General features: G+C 52.3%; 1 protein-coding gene across 1 annotated transcript; it reads left to right on the forward strand.

The window, feature by feature from the left end:
• The first annotated feature begins 217 nt into the window (after positions 1-217).
• Positions 218-19,129, forward strand: VPS35 (VPS35 retromer complex component). The gene is made up of 17 exons (XM_028127016.2): positions 218-276; positions 4,334-4,432; positions 5,612-5,708; positions 6,198-6,321; positions 6,665-6,847; positions 7,796-8,009; positions 9,634-9,717; positions 10,365-10,474; positions 11,508-11,604; positions 11,708-11,856; positions 13,196-13,403; positions 13,696-13,851; positions 14,486-14,608; positions 15,824-16,003; positions 16,410-16,649; positions 17,509-17,652; positions 18,179-19,129. The coding sequence occupies exons 1-17, from the start codon at positions 274-276 to the stop codon at positions 18,356-18,358; spliced, it is 2,391 nt and encodes a 796-aa protein (XP_027982817.1). The 5' UTR covers positions 218-273; the 3' UTR covers positions 18,359-19,129.
• The last annotated feature ends 852 nt before the right edge of the window (positions 19,130-19,981 follow it).

Here is a 19,981-nt window from a genome sequence, read left to right on the forward strand (position 1 = left end):
GCTCCGAGCGAGTCCCCGCCTCTCCGCCCCGCCCCGCCCTCTCCCACACCGTGAACAGACTGGCTGGCGCCTCGGTCCTTCAACCCAGTACTCTGGGGCAAGGGCCAATAAATACGCGAGACTTAGGCTCCTAGAAGCGGACCAATCGAGGGGCCTCCTGCAGGCCCGAGGGCGGGGCTAGAGAGGGCGGGGCCTGGAGGCCCTGGCGTCACCTGACCGCGGCTGGCTCAGCGCGCGGAGGCTGCTGAGTGCTGCAGGTCCCGGGGAGTCGCCATGGTGAGTGCCGAGGGGCGGCGGGCCCGGGCGGCCCCCCTGACAGCTCGGGCGCTTGCCCATCGCCCTGGAGCGCTGCGGCGGAGTTGGGGCCCCGCCGCCGGGTCGCGGCTCCGACCAGCCCGGCGTGGCCTGCGGAGTGCGGGACAGGCCGGGGAAGGCCGCAGGCGCGGTGGGCGGTGGCTCCCGGTCGCAGCCGAGGCTCCGAGGCGGGCGCTCCCCGGGGGTGTCTCGGCCTGCAGGCACTGGGGTCCGCTGAGGTCCGCGGCCGCCCCTGAATGCAGTCGGCCACCGCCCGAGTGCTGGGGCTGAGTGTCCGGCTGGGCCGGGGGCGTGCGGAGGGCCCGAGGCATCGGGACCCGCCCAGAGGTGGCTCCCCGGCCGGCGTCCCACCTTCGTGCCTGGCAGTGTCCGCCGGCCCCATGCCCTCTCTGGTGCAGGAAATACCCACTGGGGGGACCGTAACGGTGCCCTGGCCTTTCCCGGCGTCGTCGCCTCCTGAGCGCGGTGCCTTTCAGCGATTTCTAGGGACTCGCTTACGCGAATTTCCTGGAAGGACGCGTGCTCCCTGATAGCTAGGAAAGTGTGGTCCTCGGGCACCTGGCCGTCTCCCCGGTCTCCCCAGTCTCCCCAGTGACGAAATCCAGGCGCTCCCCTCGCTGGGAGCAGGATTCTTGGCGGTGCGGCGTGGCTGCTGGCCGGTAAACTGGAACTTCCTCAAAATGTGCGCCCTGGTTCCCACAAAGGCGAGCTGTCACTTGCATTTTATTGGCGTTTCACAGAGTCTGCACGGCTGAGGGATGTGTCTGTGTGGGGGCGCCGTAGGTCAGTTTTGAGGGCCTCACATGCGCTCTGTGCAGATGGGCCCCTGGACACGGGCTTCCCTTCCCGCGAGTGAGGGCCGCAAAGCAGCATTCAGTGCGGACGCGCACCGCGTTCCTGGGGCCTATTGCTCTGCGAGGTGATGTTGCTTATTCCCCAGACTTGGTTCAGTTGGGAATGGCCGTAAGGACAGTGCAGAAATGTAACGAGGATTGAAAGCCCTTAATTGAGGCTCTCCTGCCATACACCCCTTTCCTGTGTCAGGTGAACGGGTTCAGAGCGGGGAGCCAGACCCACAGTCCTGTGCACTTGGATTTCATTGGGAGAGAAAACTTGAGTGCTGGTCTGGTCGCTGTCACTGTCTCTGACTCGGGCAGGTCCGTCAGTCTGCTTTGAGCCTTACTTTTGCATTTGAAAACCTGTGCTGCCTGGCCAGTGTGGCTCAGTGGTTGAGCTTTGACCTATGAACCAGGAGGTCACGGTTCCATTCTCGGTTGGATTCTTAGTCAAGGGCACATGCTCAGTTGCAGGCTGGATACCCAGTGGGGGGCGTGCAGGAGGCAGCCGATCCATGATTCTGTCTCATCACTGATGTTTCTGTCTCTCCCTTTCCCTTCCTCTCTCTCTCAAATCAATAAAAACATTAAAGAGAAAGAAAGAAAGGAAACAAGCGTTGGCCTCTTTGGCTCCTCCCATTCTGGAATCTAGGATCCAGTTCAGTTTGTCCAGCACCTTGTGTGCCTTGTACATCAGGACTGTGCTCAGCGCTGGAATCGGTCCCTCTCTCACGGAGCTTAGGGGCCTGGAGGGGAGGAAGGTGGGTGGAGCTGGAGGCAGACAGCCGGAGGATGGAGGGCCGAGGATGCTGTGCCGGCACCATGGCTCTGCGGTGGGTCTCGGGGAGAGGCCTGCCTGGGGAGCTGGGAAGGATGCCCGGAAGTGCAGTGCGTAGGCAGGTGATGGTCTCCCTCCTGAGTTCCGTGCCCTCCTCGTCCCTGCCCCTGTCCGCCCTCCTTCAGTTGTTCTTTTGTGCCTTACACTTTCAGCAGCTCTTGCATGAACGTGGCGGTGTTCCGTCACTTTGTGAGTGGGTTCTTTTCACTTTGCAGGTGGCTTGGGTTGTGTTGTTAGGGTCCATCTGCAGCCTGTGAGTGGAGAGATTGTCCAGCAGACAGGTGGTGAGGACAAGTGGAGATGATTGGCTGTGTCCACGGGGGGATAATAATGACGGTGACACTTCTGACGTGCTTATTGCGAAGTGCGTTTCCTTCATTCTTCATCACAGTGACGTGAGTGCTCCTGTTAGCCCCGTTTGATAGGAGGGGAAGTGGAATGGAGAGGGGTTTTGTGATCACAATGACCCCGCTTTTCTCTGCGCCCTACTCCTGTGTAGACTTGGGAGTGCTGTTGTTTTGGATCTCGAGCTAAAAGGGGCCTGATCACCAATGTTAATTTGATCTTGATTCTGTAGTATTTCCATCTTTTCTTTAATAACATAAAACAAACCTTTTAAAAGCGAGCAGTTCAGTGCATTTTAGCACAATGTCATACCACCCCCACCTCTGTCTAGTTGCCAAACATCGTCACCCAGCGGAGACCCTGTGGTGCTCCTTCAGCAGTGACTCCCCACTCTCCCTCCTGGTAGCCACCTGCGACCTGTTTCTGGGGTGATTGGCCTGTTCTGGATGTTTCATACACCCGGAATCACGCAAGTTATGGGCTTTTGTGTCTGGCTTCTTTCACTTAGCACAAGTTTTCTAGGTTCACTCCCAGAGTGTGTGTCAATACTGCTTTCCTTTTTACGACTGGATAATACTCTGTTATTGATGTGTACCGTAACTTGTTTATCCATTCATCCGTTGATTCTCTAGTAACGTTTTATTAACTTAAGTATTCTAACATTCTAACACCAGCTCATCCATTCACTCGTTGGACATTTACGAACATCTATTATGTGTCAGGCAGTGTTGGGTCCCAAGGATGTAAAAATGACCATCACTTAAAATTAAAACGTGACCCAGTTGTGATTGAGGTGTAAACAGTGTTTGTGCAACATGGAGAGGATGGGGGTTAATTCTGCTGGACATGTTGTGAGCAGGTTTCTGCTGATGGCAAAGATTACCTAGACATACAGGCAGGTTTACAGCTGTGAGTACGCAAAGCACAGGTGTTATTCTAATGTTATTATTAATTACTATATTATTTTTTTATATCAACAACTGGAAGCTACTTCGGCTCCACCCTGTATTTTGTCCATATCACTGTGGGTCTGGGTTTGAAGTGATGAGCTAGGGACTTGAGGAGAGTATCTTGGCTACTACACGCCAGTCCAGCCAGTTTCTTCCTAGCCGTTTAGTCCCTTGTTGCGTATTGCTTAAGGGGGGTCAGTGTTCCATAAATGACTCCCTCGTCTGAGAATAGGCCACAGTGCCGATGAAAAGTGGTCTAGAGAAAGACACTTTCAGAGGTTCGGGCAGAGCATGGACCTTCACAAGCGCGGGGTTGGTTGCCCGGCTGGTGTGGCTCAGGGGTTGGCGTCAGTCCATGCTCCAAGAGGGCACTGCTCGATCCCCAGCACGGGCTGCAGAAGGCAGCTATAGATGTTGATGTTTCTCTCTCTCCCTTCCTCTCTCTCTAAAACATCGATAAAGAAAAAGAGTGGCGTTGTTTGATAGCTGCGTTTTGGGTGGGTTCAGAGTGTATCAGCAGCACCTAGGCAGCGTACACTGGCCCTCACGTTTCTTCGAGGCTCGCCTGTTAGGGCAGTGGTCGGCAAACTGTGGCTCGCAAGCCACATGCGGCTCTTTGGCCCCTTGAGTGTGGCTCTTCCACAAAATACCACATGCAGGCGCGCACGTACAGTGAGATTGAAACTTTGTGGCCCATGCGCAGAAGTCAGTTTTCGGCTCTCAAAAGAAATTTCAGTCGTTGTACTGTTGATATTTGGCTCTGTTGACTAATGAGTTTGCCGACCACTGGGCTAGGGGAATGCTCAGTCAGTCCTGGAAAGGGAGTACGTTCTCTGCACAGTGCCGCCTCCTCCTCAGTGTCCTGCTGACCTCAGGGCCCGGCACAGCGCTCTGCGCGGTAGCGTCAGACACCGGGGGTGGGTTTGCGAGGTTCCGTGGGGCCGAGCCTTCCGGGAAACCTGGGGAAGGGCCCGGTGAAGCTGTAGGAATAGCTGAGCTGTGAGAAGAGCGTGCGGGTGAAACTCACCGAAGCGTTTCTTGCTTTGCAGCCTACAACACAGCAGTCCCCCCAGGACGAGCAGGAGAAGCTGCTGGATGAGGCTGTGCAGGCTGTCAAGGTGCAGTCCTTCCAGATGAAGAGATGCCTGGTAAGCGGGCGGGCGGGGGCACGGTGTGGGGCGGGGTGCGGGATGGTCTGCAGGCACCCACAGGTGGTGTGGCCGGTGGTGGACTCGCGTGCTCTCCATTGAATTATTCCACTGTGTTCTATCTTGAAGGCTTTTCTTCTGTTCTGAATGTATTTTTTTGTAGACAGTAGCTTAAGAATTATACTTACGCCTTAACAGGTTTGGCTCAGTGGCTAGAGCGTCGGCCTGTGGACTGAAGGGTCCCAGGTTCGATTCCGGTCAAGGGCATGTACCTTGGTTGTGGGCACATCCCCAGTGGGGAGTGTGCAGGAGGCAGCTGATTGATGTTTCTCTCTCATCGATGTTTCTAACTCTCTATTCCCTCTCCCTTCCTCTCTGTAAAAAATCAATAAAATATATTTTAAAAAAGAATTATATTTACACATATTTACTTCTTTTCAAATTCCAAAAAGAGTTTTAGATAGGGCAGGGAATAATCTGTAGAAACTATGGATTCCTGATTAAATGTAAGAAACGGAACCATGTGGGCTGGTTACAAATTGCTGTGATGATGATGCTGAAAGCCCTCTCTTACCACGTCTCACTGTTTCTAAAGCTTAGTAGCAGGCTCTTTAATCAATGTTGCCTGTTGTATGGCTTTTCTTGCAAACCATTTGGCACAAAAGAGAGAAGTCTTGGAGTGGGGAGCACGTGTGGGAGTGGGGAGCAGGGGTGGGAGTGGGGAGCACGTGTGGGAGTGGGGAGCAGGGGTGGGAGTGGGGAGCACAGGTGGGCGCGGAGTTGCTATGTTCCATCTCTCTCTGTATGCACGGTGTTTCCGGGTCTAAAAGGATTGTCCTCTGGCTTCTCTGAAGGGTCTGGAAGCTGTGGCCGCGCCATTGCCAGGACAGTGTCCTGCCCCCCAAGCGCGGTGTGTCGGCTTCCTGGTCGCCGGGAGCCGAATCTGCACAGCGGGGCCGCAGCGGCGGGGTTAGGGCTGGAGGTTTGCCGGGCCATGTCGGCTTGCTGAGCCCTGCACCTGCTGGCCACTCTGCATCGCTCCTTTTCAGTAGAGAGAGGGCTCGGTTCTGTGTGACGGAAGCTGTTTAAGTGTTGTAACAAATACTGGGTGAAGGACTTCCCTAACCAAGCCCGGGTTTGTTTCAGGCACGCTTCTCATCACTTCTCTCCTGTCTCTAGGACAAAAACAAGCTCATGGACGCTCTGAAACACGCGTCCAACATGCTCGGGGAGCTCCGGACCTCCATGCTGTCGCCCAAGAGCTACTACGAACTCTGTATCCTTTGCGTGGGAGAGGGCACACTGGGACTCCCCTCCTTCCTGGTCAGGCGCCTTTGCTCCTGCGTTTCCTGGAGTCTGTCATCTTCGCTGTCTCCGCGGACAGCGCTCCCTCTCCAGGCAGAGGTGCTAAGTGACAAGAAGAAATCCCGTGTCAGAGGCCCTTCTGAGTCTTCACTACTTCAATGCTGTGTGTTGTGCCTCAGTTTCCAGAGCCTTCCTGAGGGCACTGGGCAGCTGGTTCTTTACTTACAGCTCCGATCCTGTCTGCAGGACCCGCACAGGGAAGGGGTTCTGAGATGTGCCGTTTCAAACCCGCCAGCAGACTGACAGGCAGCTCTTGTTCCGTCTGCTTTGCCCCACCAGACAGACAGACAGCTTTTCAACCCTATTTTCAGATAGCTGCCCGCTGGCTGAATGGCTGCAGCGAGTCCAGGGAGTCGCTCAGCGTGGCCTAGCTCTTTTTGAGCCCTTAACCTACGGAAAGATATGGCTATTTCTGATGAGCTGCACTACTTGGAGGTCTACCTGACGGACGAGTTTGCCAAAGGACGGAAAGTGGCGGATCTCTACGAGCTGGTGCAGTACGCGGGCAACATCATCCCGCGGCTGTAAGTCAGGGCACTCGGGGGGGTGTTGCAGAGGGTACCGGTAATCGTTTTACTTCTCAGCTAGATTAACGAGAAATTTTGGAAATTGAAAGAAACGGACGTATTTTGTTCAATGTCTTGACTACTAGAAAAGTGAATGTGACGATTATTCCTAATACGTGGAAAGGTGATGGTTATAGGGGTGTGTGTGTGTGTGTGTGTGTGTAACTTTGGGGTGTGCGTGGCTATATTTTCTATCAATCTACTTTTGTCATCGTGCAGGAGAAAGCCAGGCCCTGCCTTGTGTGCCGGGTGCGTCCTCAGATTCCTGACCCGGCCGTGTCCTTTCTCCTCGCCGTCCTAGGTACCTGCTGATCACGGTGGGCGTGGTGTATGTCAAGTCTTTCCCTCAGTCCCGGAAGGACATCCTGAAGGACTTGGTGGAGATGTGCCGCGGGGTGCAGCACCCCCTGCGGGGTCTGTTCCTTCGCAACTACCTGCTTCAGTGCACCAGGAACATCCTGCCGGACGAGGGGGAGCCCGCCGAGTGAGTGCCTTGCTGTCCTCGGGGCGCGTGCTGTGCTCGCCGTAGACACAGACCGTGTGCACGGGGCGCAGAGGCGTGTCTGCTTAGGTCGCTCTGACGCAGCGCCTTCGTGTGTCCTGAGATGGGCATGTGCGGATCTCTGTGCGTTACTAGGACCTGCTTTTCTCGTTGACGGGTTGGAGAGCATTTTCATTCCATTCGATAGACTTTGAAAAGATGACTTGTTAAATGCGTTCTGTTTTGGGAATTGTACTTATAGTGAAATAATGACGCGTGCTTAATGTTTTCCACGAACCATCCAGTTTTCCTGCTGTTCCCTGCATGTCTGTCCGTCTGTACAGTTTATGGGCTGGCCTGCCAGTTACCCTAGAACAGAAGGAGTTTTCATGATCTATGCACACACATTAGATATTAACGCCCAACCAGAACAAAAGAAGCACATGAGGTTATTTGCTTTATTATGATTCTACTCCTAGTTTTGAAGATTAATTAAGCAATCAGTAAAAAAGGTTTGAAAACTAAGTTCCCTGTCTTAGGAGGTGTAAAAACAGGCAGGAAATACATGATCTCTTCCCTCCTCGCCAAGCTTACCTTCCAATTGAAACATAAACTGTTTAACAATTCAGTGATGTAGTTACCAGTACGTTATGTCAGTGTTTTAGGCTTTTGAACTAATGGAGCTGTCGGAACAGCAGGTCTGGTTGGTGTGGGGAAGGCGCGGGGGAAGTGTTCTGTCCCGTTAACAACTGATGTGCTGGGTCCTCTCCCTGGCATTTCCCCTGGAGTTTGTTCCCCTGGAAATTGAACGCTGAGCTGTGAGGTTGGAAGCCTTTGATGAAGCCCGGAGCATTAGAGGGAGGCGGAGGAGATGCACGAAGGGGAGGTGGCGGTGAGTTTGTCCTGTGATGTGGACCCTGTGTGTGAAGGTCTCCCACTGTCTCCTTGCAGTGAAGAAACGACGGGCGACATCAGTGATTCCATGGATTTTGTACTCCTCAACTTTGCAGAAATGAACAAGCTGTGGGTGCGAATGCAGCATCAGGGCCACAGCCGAGACAGGGAGAAGCGAGAGCGGGAGAGGCAGGAGCTGCGGATCCTGGTGGGGACCAACCTGGTGCGCCTCAGTCAGCTGGAAGGCGTCAACGTGGAGCGTTACAAGCAGGTGTCCTTTTTCACTTGTCACCCCTTCTCGTGTCCGGCGGTGTCCCCGGAGTCTGATTTTAAACAGAGATATTTTTGTTAAATGACATCAAAGAAGACTTAAACCGAAAGATACGTGCTGAGTTTGTGTTTGTGGAGTGGAAGGTTGAATATTACCAGTTTCTCTTTTTGAATTGCGATGAACTGTATTTTGCTGGAGATTTACTCTAAAGCTACGTAAGATAATGTGGCTTGGTGAAAGGGATAAACCCCTAAGTGTGGAGGAGAGTAAAGCAGGGAGCCACAGACATTTTCTGTGAAGCATCGGAGAGTAAATACTGTCCACTCTGCCGTCTGGAACTGCGGTGCCCCTGGGTGTCATGCTGAAGCCGGCACAGACAGGCGGCGGCAACTTACAGGTCAGCGAGGCTGTGACCCCTGGAGTCAGAAATCCGGAATAGACCACAGACATATAATCGATTATTTATAAAGGCACAGAAACAGCCTTTACAACAGATGGTTCTGGAATATGGACATCTGTATGCAGACAAAACCCCTGACCTGTGACCCAGCCTCATACCACATAAAAAAACCTAAAAAATGGGCCAGAGACCTAAACCTAAAATCTATTAAAATTTTTAGAAGAAAACATAAAGGAAATCTCTATAACCTTGGATTAGACAGAGATTTCTTAAAAAAACACACACATATTTTATTGATTTTTTTACAGAGAGGAAGGGAGAGGGAAAGAGAGCTAGAAACATCGATGTGAGAGAAACATCAATCAGCTGCCTCCTGCATGCCCCCTACTGGGGATGTGCCTGCAACCAAGGTACATGCTCTTGACCGGAATCGAACCTGGGACCCTTGAGTCCGCAGGCTGACGCTCTATCTATCCACTGAGCCAAATGGTTAGGGCAGACAGAGATTTCTTAGGACTTAAAAAGCACAAACCATAAAAGATAAAAGACTAATGAAATGGACTTCATCCCAAATGAATTTTACTAAATAGAAACACGGTTTTTAATAATTCTTTGTAAAATTTTTAAAAAATATATTTTTATTGATTGCAGAGAGGAAGGGAGAGGAGAGAGAGATAGAAACATCATTGATGAGAGAAAATTATTATTATTATTTTTTTTAAATATATTTTATTGATTTTTTACAGAGAGGAAGAGAGAGGGATAGAGAGCTAGAAACATCGATGAGAGAGAAACATCGATTCAGCTGCCTCCTGCATACCCCCCACTGGGGATGTGCCCGCAACCAAGGTACATGCCCTTGACCGGGAATCGAACCTGGGACCCCCGAGTCCGCAGGCCGACACTCTATCCATCGAGCCAAACCGGTCTCGGCTGATGAGAGAAAATTATTGATTGGCTGCCTCTTGCACGCCCCTGACTAGGGATTGAGCCCACAACCCGGGCATGTGCCATGACCAGGAATCTAACTGTGACCTCCTGGTTCAGAGGTTGATGCTCAACCACTGAGCCACGCCAGCTGGGCTATAAAATTTTAATCTAGAAATGAAGCAAGGATGAGAAAAGTCTAAAATATGGTTTTTAAATTAATACTCCAAGTGTGTTTCTAGAGAGGTGACTTAAGATTTTGAAAATCATCTTTTAACTTACTTTTCTCTCTCTCAGATCGTCTTGACTGGCATATTGGAGCAAGTCGTGAATTGTCGGGATGCTTTGGCTCAAGAATACCTCATGGAGTGTATTATCCAGGTAAGTCATAGCACTTCATTTATGCTTTTTAAAGATTTTTAAAAATATATATTTTTATTGATTTCAGAGAGGAAAGAAGAGGGAGCGAGAGAGAGAAACATCCATGATGAGAGAGAATCATGGATGGGCTGCCTCCTGCAAGTCCCCCATTGGGGATCGAGCCCACAACCCAGGCATGTGCCCTTGACCAGAATTGAACCTGGGACCTTTCAGTTAGCAGGCCGATGCTCTATCCACTGAGCCAAATGGGCCAGGGCAATTTATGTTTTTTAAACAACTCACTTTATAGTTCATTAATTTTCATTTTTTTAAAAAAAACTCTTGACAGAGGAGAAATGAGCTTTGCTGAATAAAGAATTCCTTTCTCCTACTGCTAACTCGTGGTCTTTGTTTTCTCCCCCAAGTGTCAGGAAGCGTAACCTCCCCGTTCTCCAGGTCTCATTAGTTGTAGCATAATTGTGGGTGAACTGTGGTTAGTGGACTAGTCTGTCTGGGCTTATGTGTGGAGAGGCTTAATGTATTTTAATTTAGTTCTCGAGATTGAAGCGATCTCTCCCACAAGTTCGAACTTTGAATACCGCGAGCAAGTCCAGAAGCTAATGTGAACTGTGTTTACTTGTACCAGTCAGCTCTGGTTTGGTTTTCAGGTTTTCCCTGATGAGTTCCACCTTCAGACCTTGAACCCTTTTCTCCGGGCCTGCGCGGAGTTACACCAGAACGTGAACGTGAAGAACATCATCATCGCTCTGATCGACAGGTAAGAGCTTCCGCTGCCGGAGGGCGAACGTGCTGAGCTCGAATAACAATACGAGACGCCATCCTGCGTTATTCCCGCTCCCTCGTTATTACAGCAGTGCCTTACACGTAAGTACATGTTTAGTTGTGTAAGCGTCAGTACCTACTAGTGCTCGCCTCACTTAGGCAGGAAAGAGGTTTCGCATTTAATTGTGCAGGAAGCATGAGATAACATACATATACAGAAATATCTTTTTAGCCCTAACCGGTTTGGCTCAGTGGATGGGGCGTTGGTCTGTGGACTGAAGGGTCCCGGGTTCGATTCCGGTCAAGGGCATGTACCTTGGTTGCAGGCACATCCCCAGTAGGGAGTGTGCAGGAGGCAGTTGATCAATGTTTCTCTCTCATCGATGTTTCTAACTCTATCCCTCTCCCTTCCTCTCTGTAAAAAATCGATGAAATATATTAAAAAAATATATATCTTTTTATTGATTTCAGAGAGGAAGGGAGAGGGAGAGAGAGATAGAAACATCAATAATGACAGAGAGTCATTGGTCGACTGCCTTCTGCACGCCCTCCGCTGGGGATGGAGCCCTCAACCCGGGCCTGTGCCCTGACCAGGAATCTAACCGTGACCTCCTGGTTCACAGGTCGATGCTCAACCACCGAGCCACGTGGGCTGGGCTAAAGATTGTTCTTTATAATCATTCTGTTGAATACATGTCACCTTAATGCATTTCCATCCATATTTGCTTAAGTAGGCATCAAAGAATTTGGCTGAATTGGCCTGTTGAGAACCCATTTTTGTGTGGTACTAAGTTTGGGATGAAGTGGGAATGCAGGGAAATAGGGCTTCACTGGCAAACTGTTTAGTTAAAAGCGAATTGAAGTGATCGGCTGCATCCCACGTCCTTTTAAAGCCCTTTTTGCTCTAGGAGAAAGACACCAGTAGGAAATAGGGAAGGCGTGAGGAGTGACGTGTCATCTGAGACCCGCCCCCCCCCCCCGCCCCCTCGCCCCACTCCCTGCCCTAAACAAGGCTGTTCTGCCCGCAGGTTAGCGTTGTTTGCGCACCGCGAGGACGGGCCTGGCATCCCTGCAGACATCAAGCTCTTCGACATCTTCTCCCAGCAGGTGGCCACCGTGATCCAGGTGGGTCTGGGTCTGGCGTTGCCCCGTTCCCCACTGAGCCTCTCAGCCGGGAGGGCCTTTGTAACTAACTGTTTGGATGAATCCCGTGCTTTCTCCATCGCAGTCTAGACAGGACATGCCTTCGGAGGATGTCGTGTCTTTACAAGTCTCGCTCATCAACCTCGCTATGAAGTGCTACCCGGACCGCGTGGACTATGTCGACAAAGTTCTAGAGACAACAGTGGAGATATTTAATAAGCTCAACCTGGAACAGTAAGTCAGTTACACTCTTTTGTAAAAGCCTCAGGAGGCACGTTTTGTCCCAGGTTTGTTTTTCTTTCTCCGTCCTTTCCGAAGGGTTAGCATCTGTCTTGTGCCAAGCATTTGGTCCAGTGACATGTTTGGTGCTGATCAGGGCAGGGAGCGGGACTGAGGATGTGGCTGCGTGCGCTGGTCAGGTGGTGGCTCATGGAGCGTAAGCAGCTTCCAGGACTGTGTCTCCAGTTCAGGCCCCTCTGTATAACGAACGAGTTCGTTCTTAACCCCGGGAGACTCTTTGTGCCAAGCAGCAGCTCCCTGAGAAGGAAGGGGTTCTGAGCAGATGAGTAGTTTGGGAAAAGTAGGGGTGTGCGTGATGTCAGGTGTGGAAGTTAAGGTGGTTTGCGATCCCCTGTTTTGAGCTTCGATGCCATCAAGGAGAGAATACTCAGAGCGGCCTTAGCGGAGCTCTCCCAGGCCTGCGGCACCCTCTAGTGGCCACTGTGGGCACTTCCGAGTCCTTTGTCTTTCTCAGCGTTCCCTTCCTGTCCCGCCCTCCTCTGCTGCTGAGGTGGGTCCAGTTGGCCCTTATCCTATATCACTGTTCCACCTCATGCCATCGCCCTCCTTCCGCCTCCAGGGGTCTCCCTTTGCCTCCAGGGGTCTCCCTTCGCCTCCAGGGGCTCGCTGCACCAGGAGGGTTGCTCTTTCCGGCCCCTCTTCCCTTGGGTCTGTACCATTTTTGTGTGACCCGAAAAGCATTTCAGATCTTGAGTGATGTCTCTGTATCTTCCCTTACTAAGTGAATTTTAAAGTAAAGTTAGATAAACTAAAGAATTAGAAATCGAGATCTCTAAAATTCTCTAAATGGCCGCTGCCCCTCAGTCTCCACAGAAGCTCCATGGGCTGCTGCCTGAAACCCAGCCACTTGTCCTGAGTCCCCGCCGTCTGATGCAGAAGCGGGAGTTGGTGTTCCTCCTGTTTGGTGGACTTACTAGTTTGGCCTGGTTTTTCTCCCTACTTACCTTTGTCGTGCTTGTCGTCCTTATTGGCCACCCCGGGAACCGAGCCACCGCTTAAACCCTTCCCTTAGCAATAGCGAATTCCAGACAGTCATTTTGCCTCCAGCTCCACAGTCTGGCATTATTGAATCACATTGTTGTCACTAGGCCATTAGTAGGTGAAGACACGTGTCAGGACGGGCATCCCGGAAGGAGGGCACTGGTGTAGGGGCGGGTGGCCCCCGGGGCCGGTTCCTTTCTGTGTAAATGAGAGGTGCAGATGGTCGTGTGCCCAGCGCCGCCTGTGTGCGGGAGCTGGTTCTGTGCAGTAAAGGCCGCCCTGCCTTTTGCAGCATCGCCACCAGCAGCGCCGTCTCCAAGGAGCTCACCAGGCTCCTGAAGATCCCCGTGGACGCCTACAGCAACGTCCTGACCGTCCTGAAGCTGAGGCACTTCCACCCGCTCTTCGAGTACTTCGACTACGAGTCCAGGAAGAGCATGAGCTGCTACGTGCTCAGCAATGTCCTGGATTACAACACGGAGATTGTCTCTCAGGACCAGGTAAGCGAGCACCAGAGACATGCTGTGGTTGTAAGTGGCTGCTCGTGTGTTAGTTACGGAAGTGGAGATGCATGAGGAAGAGACGAGCAGCTGTGACCTCCCCAGAAAGGGAGCCCGTGCTGGCTGACATCTGCCGTATGTCTCTGCAGACGAGGCGGGGGTGCTGCCTGCGCATCCTTGCTTCTAGGACGAATTGTATTGTGGGTACTGCTGGGGGACTGCCCACTGGAAACCCTTGACAGCGGCTTTTTCTGCCGATGGCTTCACCCGGGGGTCTCTGTCTCACGTACAGGTGGACTCTATAATGAACCTCGTCTCCACGTTGATCCAGGATCAGCCCGATCAGCCCGCGGAAGACCCTGACCCCGAGGACTTTGCCGACGAGCAGAGCCTCGTGGGCAGGTTCATCCACCTCCTGCGGTCTGAGGACCCCGACCAGCAGTACCTGGTAGGAGTTAGCTCTTCCTGCGCCCTGCGCGCCCCGGGGAAGCAGGCACAGACGTGGCCCATGGGCTCATGCAGCCGGGCCGTAGGAGGGTTTGAATGAATGGCGGCTGATAAAGAGATGAAGTGGAGTCCATAGACTTTCCTCTCCTGATAAACATAATTGTTTGTAGTGTTCTGGAGCTCTGTTCCTTTTGAAGACTTCTTAAGAACCGCAGAAAAGCCATCTTCCCTAGTTGGGTGTCTAGGAATCATTCCACGTTCATATCCTTTTAACTGTTGCTTTAAAGTATAAGCAGCAATCCTGTATTCAAGGTTTGCAAGTGTAAGTTGTGCTTGCCACGTTGGAAATGGAATGGAGTCTGTCCTTAGCGCGCTCTGCCAGCAGTGCGCTTCGTGCACGCGCTCAGGGAAACATGTTCAAGCCCCTCTCTGCCCTGACGGGGTGGGCCTGCAGCCTCTCTGAGCCCCGTTGGCGAGATGGGTTTTGTGTGTGTCGGGTGACATGCCTGGGAGGTCAGAGGTGTGCCGTGCCCGCGACGGGGCTGGCAGCAGTGCGAGGTCCAGCGCCGCCTCTGATTGGATGATGGTAAGTCACGGTGCAGAGAAGACTGATGGCTTTGCGGGTTTTTTGTCAGATTTTAAACACGGCACGGAAACACTTTGGAGCTGGCGGGAACCAGCGGATCCGCTTCACGCTGCCGCCCCTGGTGTTCGCGGCCTACCAGCTGGCCTTCCGCTACAAGCAGAACTCTAAAGTGGTGGGTGTGCTTCTCAGTATGCCGCGCTCTTTCCCTTCCCTCCCTCCGTGTGCACTGAGTGTGTTTCTACAGAAACATCCTCTGCACAAGCAGACGGTGGTGCATAAGCCCCAGTGTCGGTGGCTCTCGTTCCCCCGCGTCCCGCAGTGATGCTGGCACATCAGACACTGGCCGAGGGCTCGGAAATGAGGGCTCAGCCCGGTTAAATGTGTGCTCGGAGCTGCCCCGTGTCGGAAGCTCCCTGGTGAGACATAAACCCCAGTGTCGGTGGCCCTCGTTCCTCCGCGTCCCGCAGTGATGGTGGCAGATCAGACACGCTGAGTCCTACACAGCTGCCTCAGTCTGCAGTGTGACAGAGCGGCTGCACTGCCCAGGCTCCGCAGTGTAGCTGCCACACGGGCAGGGCTGCAGGGCACGTGGGTGGGGCAGCTCTGCCATGGGAGGCCGGTGCCTGTCCCCTCTCTACGAGCCCTCATTGAGGCATCTTGGGGTTGGACCCATTGTGGGTTTTTTGTTTGTTTGCTTTTTAATTTTTTCAATTTTTATTTTTAAAATACATTTTTCCTAATTTCAGAGAGGGAGGGAGAGAGAGATAGGAACATCAATGATGAGAGAGAATCACTGATCGGCTACCTCCAGCACATCCCCTACTGGGGATTGAGCCCACGTCCCGGGCATGAGCCCTTGACGGGAATTGAACCCAGGACCCTTCAGTCCACAGGCTGACGTTTTATCTACTGAGCCCCACCAGGTAGGGCTGGACCCATCATTATGAGCTGCTGTAAAGTAGAAAGCAGGGCTGCATACAAGGTCCCCATCACGTTATCTTTGCAAAGAAGAAAAGGAAGACCTTTACACAGTGTTATCAGGGATTATTGCTGGTGATAGATTTAGGGATGGTTTTAATTTTTACAAATCTTTTTTTGTTTCATTTTTTCTAATTTTGTCCAAATTTGGAATGTGTTGCTTTTCTGTTGAGAGAGAACAGATGCCTAGTATTTAAAGAGTGCACAGTGAGCCAAAAGGGCGGCGTGAGAAGACTCCTGCCGAGTCCCTGTGCTTGGTGAGAGAGAGAACAGGAGAACTGCCGCGGCTTCTGTGTGTCCTGTGGAGGTTCACGTACAATGAGTGTCCTTGAGCACGCTCCCCGGACCTGCCGGTGACCAACCACGCTCACCGGACCTGATGGTAAGCAGCCACGGCTTCTTGTTGCAGGATGACAAGTGGGAAAAGAAGTGCCAGAAGATCTTCTCATTCGCTCACCAGACCATCAGCGCGCTGATCAAGGCCGAGCTGGCGGAGCTGCCCCTCCGGCTGTTCCTGCAGGGCGCCCTCGCGGCCGGCGAGATTGGCTTTGAGAACCACGAGACAGTAGCCTATGAGTTCATGTCCCAGGTGAAGACCTGTCCCCTTCTGGGCTCAGTCGACTGGGGGTGGTGTGGGGCTGCACCCTCCTTCCCACCGGCTTGGGACTCTTAGTGCTGTGGCCACAGGGACTGTTTGGAGATGGGAAACCCATCAGTTACGGGTGCTGGTGAGACTCAGGGTTCCCAAGGGGTCCTGGCAAAACTTCTTTGGAGAAAGTCCTTTGTTCCTTCGGTTGGGGAGGCCTGGGTTAAGCAAAAGCTAAGACCGGCTTCCTGCTGCAGCTGGTCAGCATCCTCACTGCCTCCTGCCTCTCCCGGGCCACACGCGCTCATCCGAAGCCTGTGGAAGGCCTCCCGGTGGGGTGTGGTGGGAACTGCTTGGGAAATGCCCGCGGGCATGGCTGCTACCTACAGGCCCCTGCTCTGCCCGCCAGGCGTTCTCTCTGTACGAGGATGAGATCAGTGACTCCAAAGCCCAGCTGGCGGCCATCACGCTGATCATCGGCACGTTCGAGAGGATGAAGTGCTTCGGCGAGGAGAACCACGAGCCCCTGAGGACGCAGTGCGCGCTCGCCGCCTCCAAGCTCCTGAAGAAGCCGGACCAGGGCCGAGCCGTGAGCACCTGCGCCCATCTCTTCTGGTCTGGCAGGAACACCGACAAAAACGGGGAGGAGGTGAGGCGCGCCTGGGCCCGCTGCGGGAGGGAGCGCGGGTGGCGGGCTGTGCCTGGAGGCGAGGCGCTGGAGTGCCAGGAAACCGCACCCGAAATACTGCTTCTGTAAAGAAACGGAAAGGAAAGTAATGTACAGAGTTACATCCTGCGGGACGCCTTTGCCTAGAGACTGTTGTAACAGCGAGTTGATGCTGCTGCCTTTAGCAGACAGACACCCGTACCCAGGCCCGCCTGCTCAGTGCGGGGGCTGGCTGCCTCCGCAGACTGCGTCTTGCACACAGTGGCGCCATTTCCCGCGCACGTGGCCACTCGTGTTTGTCATAGTCGGCTGGTGCTCACCGTGTGTCAGGCTTGTTCCTGATCGTTACACTTGGTGGTGTGACCTGTGCTCTTGGTGTCGCTGCTGTCCTGTCTGGGTGTCCTACCCTGCACCGTGTAGATGGGGACCGTGATTGCTGTCTGCTCTGACTGCTCCACCCACCAGCTATCCCCGTCTCCCTCCCGCGCCTCGGCTTCCTCTCACACAGTTAGTGGGCTGCTGTGGAGGCTGAGCGCAGCTCATTCACGCACAGGAAACCACAGAACGTGTGTGGCTTGTTTTACCGCAACGCTCGCTTTATTGTCGTGGTCTGGAACCTAGCCCACAATGTCTCCGAGTATGCTGTATGTAAATATAAAACAAATATGCAAAACAAGGAACCTGTTTGCTTTAAAATGTAGCTGCGTGCTTTAGAAAAGGAAGATTAGATTCCTTTTGTCCTTTAAAACATGAGCGAGGCGCTGTAGAGTTGTGTGTATGTCCCGGTGTGGCTGGACATTCGTGAAACATTCATCTCGTTAACCGCCCCCCCTTCATTCAGCTGCATGGAGGCAAGAGGGTCATGGAGTGCCTGAAGAAAGCCCTGAAGATAGCGAACCAGTGCATGGACCCCTCGCTGCAGGTGCAGCTCTTCATAGAGATTCTCAACAGATACATCTACTTCTATGAGAAGGAGAACGATGCGGTGAGTGACCTCCGGCCCCTCCTCTGGGGTTGGTGCATGCGCAGTTTACTGTCCTGACACGGTCGTCTTTGTTTACAAGGCTCAGGGTTGGGAGAGTCCACCTCCTGGTCTCTGAGTCTCCAAAACCCTGCTCTGTCCACGTGGGCGCATCTCGTTTGCTTAGGAATGTTTTGTAAAAACAGCCACTGTCTAAAACACGAAACAACTTACCTAGGAGGCTGACTTGTCATCACGTACAAGTTTAGAATGATTCCTGAAGAAGGAATGAGGATTTGTAGTTAAATACTATTTTGCTGTTGTTCTCTTACTAGTTCATGAGGCTCTGTGTTTTTTAATACCCCCCTTTTTTTATGACTAGCCAATAGTTGTAGTTTAAACCGGAACCTTGCTCTCATCTCTTTTTCTTTTCATGATTATTCTGATAATTGGTGAGAGTAACACGAGCTCCTCAAAATGTTTTCATTAAATTACCTTTGACCGTTTGTGGTGTGTGCTGGGTCGTGAGCTTGTGCACATTGTTTTGTAGGTCACAATTCAGGTTTTGAACCAGCTTATCCAGAAGATCCGAGAAGACCTCCCCAATCTCGAGTCCAGTGAAGAAACGGAGCAGATTAACAAGCATTTCCACAACACGCTGGAGCACCTGCGCCTGAGGCGCGAGTCCCCGGAGTCAGAGGGGCCCATTTACGAAGGCCTCGTCCTGTGAAGGGAGCGGGCCCTGCTCCTCCCAGCACAGCCAGAGGGTGTAGTCCGTAGGCCGCCCTCCCATAGATTGTGCCTTCAGAAAAGCTGAGGTAGGCCTCCCTCTCTTACCTGTGATGTGTTTGACCCAGCACCTCCGACACTCACCTTCAAGACCTTAATAAAGTTATTCACTTCATAAGTGTTCAGGTCGACTGATCACCCAAGTGGCATGGTTGATTTGCTATTTAAAATTATTGTGATTTGTAAAAAAAAAAAAACAAAAGTATTTAGAAAGCACTCTCTTGGCTACTGATGAAGCTCTCCTTCCTCCCTCCCCGTCCTGTTCCATGTTGGCTGTGTCATTTCCTCATTACTGGGAGCACTAACCCGGCCGGAAGTCTGTCCTTTGTTCGCTAGTCCAATGTGAGGTTAATCTAGACAAAAGGAATACTGTATGTGAAATTCAGCTGGCTCCTCCCTGCGTGCAAGGTGAGGCCCTGCATAATATTTTCCCTAAAACTAGAATATATTAATGCATGTTTGAGGATCTACAGCACCATGGTCAAAACCAGAAGCTATATTTTACATATTTGGGCTCGGCCAGCCATTAAGAACCTATGTTGTTCTCTTGACATATTTATCAAAATAATTTTGTTCTAAATAGTATAAAATAGAAAATTTGTGATCTATGTAATTTATGTATAACCTTCAATGTAAATTTAGGGGGAAATGCATCAGACCATTATCAGGATTTTTTTTCTTTGCACCAGTGAGAATAAAGTTGCTATTAACAGTCTGGACTCTTCTTTTCATACTGACTCATAAAGGAACTAGCAGGTGCCTGTGGAGTGGAGGTGCTTTTCGTATGCAAAGGCTGCTCAGCTGCTGTCACCAGCAGGCTCCTGCCTCATCACACCTGGCGTCCCGGTGGCCTCTGCTGTCGCTGGCCTCTGTCATGGCCGGCACAGGCCCTCAGGGCGGCTGCTGGAGTTCGGCTGGTTTCTGATGCTTGCTGTGCTGGGTTAAATTGGGTGCTACTTACCTTTTTGTATTTTTATTTTTTTTAACCTTTCTTCTTGGTGACTGTTTCCTCATCTGTATTCCTGGCCTCAGAGGACGGTTTTTGAATCTTGAATGAGGATGCAGGTAGAGCATGCAGGGAGTGTTCTGTGCACAGTGCTCAAACGCTAGCGTCGTTGGAGATTATACTTGGCTTTGATGGTAAATGTGGGCAAAACACACGTTTCGTAAGTTTAATTGGACATTATTTCCAAATGTGTGCGTCTGTGTAGGTGGTGAAGGAGCGGGTGGAGGGTGCTTGTGGAAGGTTGGGCCAGTACACGTCCAGTGGAAGGTGGCCAGGTGAAGCCCCCAGGCACGGCACAAAGGAGGCCAACTACAGTGTGTTTTTATTGTCAACCCGATGCCTTTCTGCTTTACCCCATGTCTGGGCACGGCTCGTTAGCATTTTGGAAATCATCCCAAATGATGGACCCATTTCAACTTTGTCCAAGTTCGGCCCAGTAAACAAAAGGCCGAGAGCTCGGCCGAGAACGGCGGTCCGCCTGGCCAGTAGGAGGCGCCCAGGCGCTGCCCGGGGCCTGGAGGCGCCTGGAGAGGGTGGGCTCCTGCGGGCTGGGGGCGG

This window comes from Eptesicus fuscus, chromosome 21, assembly GCF_027574615.1.
Source record: "Eptesicus fuscus isolate TK198812 chromosome 21, DD_ASM_mEF_20220401, whole genome shotgun sequence".
NCBI lineage: Eukaryota > Metazoa > Chordata > Mammalia > Chiroptera > Vespertilionidae > Eptesicus > Eptesicus fuscus.

Excerpts from the sequence above, each read along its gene's own strand:
- VPS35 (XM_028127016.2), top strand. Across the intron at positions 13,404-13,695 it reads AGATTGTCTCTCAGGACCAG|GTGGACTCTATAATGAACCT; the intron begins GTAAGCGAGCAC and ends TCTCACGTACAG. Across the intron at positions 13,852-14,485 it reads ACCCCGACCAGCAGTACCTG|ATTTTAAACACGGCACGGAA; the intron begins GTAGGAGTTAGC and ends GTTTTTTGTCAG.